Source organism: Geospiza fortis, unplaced genomic scaffold (genome assembly GCF_000277835.1).
Source record: "Geospiza fortis unplaced genomic scaffold, GeoFor_1.0 scaffold992, whole genome shotgun sequence".
Lineage (NCBI taxonomy): Eukaryota > Metazoa > Chordata > Aves > Passeriformes > Thraupidae > Geospiza > Geospiza fortis.
In genome coordinates, this window is record NW_005054625.1 from 197,038 (window position 1) to 197,497 (window position 460).

At 65.4% G+C, this 460-nt stretch overlaps 1 protein-coding gene across 1 annotated transcript in view; it reads right to left on the reverse strand.

Moving 5' to 3' along the window:
- Positions 1–460, reverse strand: part of PGAP3 (post-GPI attachment to proteins phospholipase 3) — a 5,777-nt gene that overhangs the window by 4,580 nt on the left and 737 nt on the right. Inside the window, 1 exon segment of the mRNA XM_014311002.1 lies at positions 4–73. Coding sequence (XP_014166477.1) covers positions 4–73 — 70 coding nt within the window.

The window sequence follows — 460 nt, forward strand, 5'->3', positions numbered from 1 at the left end:
TGCCCGCCCTGCTGGTACAGCCGCCCCGTCAGCCACATGCACTCGTACTGGCACTCATCCCGGCACGTCCAGCCTGTGCGGGGCACACCAGTCTGCACCAGTGCCTCCCAGTATGCACCAGTGCAACACAGGAGTGCCCCGGCCCAGCGCAGGGCAGGGGGAGCAGGTGGGGTTCACCCCCTGGCACCCCCAGGCTCGCTGAACAATCTGGGAGCACACCCAGCTGTCCCCATGGTGACTGGCAGCATGGACCAGTAGCTCCCAGTATGGCCCAGTGACCCCCCAGTATGGCCCAGTGACCCCACTTCGTAGCCCAGTATAGACCAGAACCAGCCCAGTATCCACCAACACAACCAGTACAGGCCAAGTGACCCTTCACACAGCCCCAGCATCCCCCAGGGACACCCAGCCCTTCCCAGTTCAGCCCCAGTCCCTCCCAGTCCCCCAGCCAGGGGGCGTG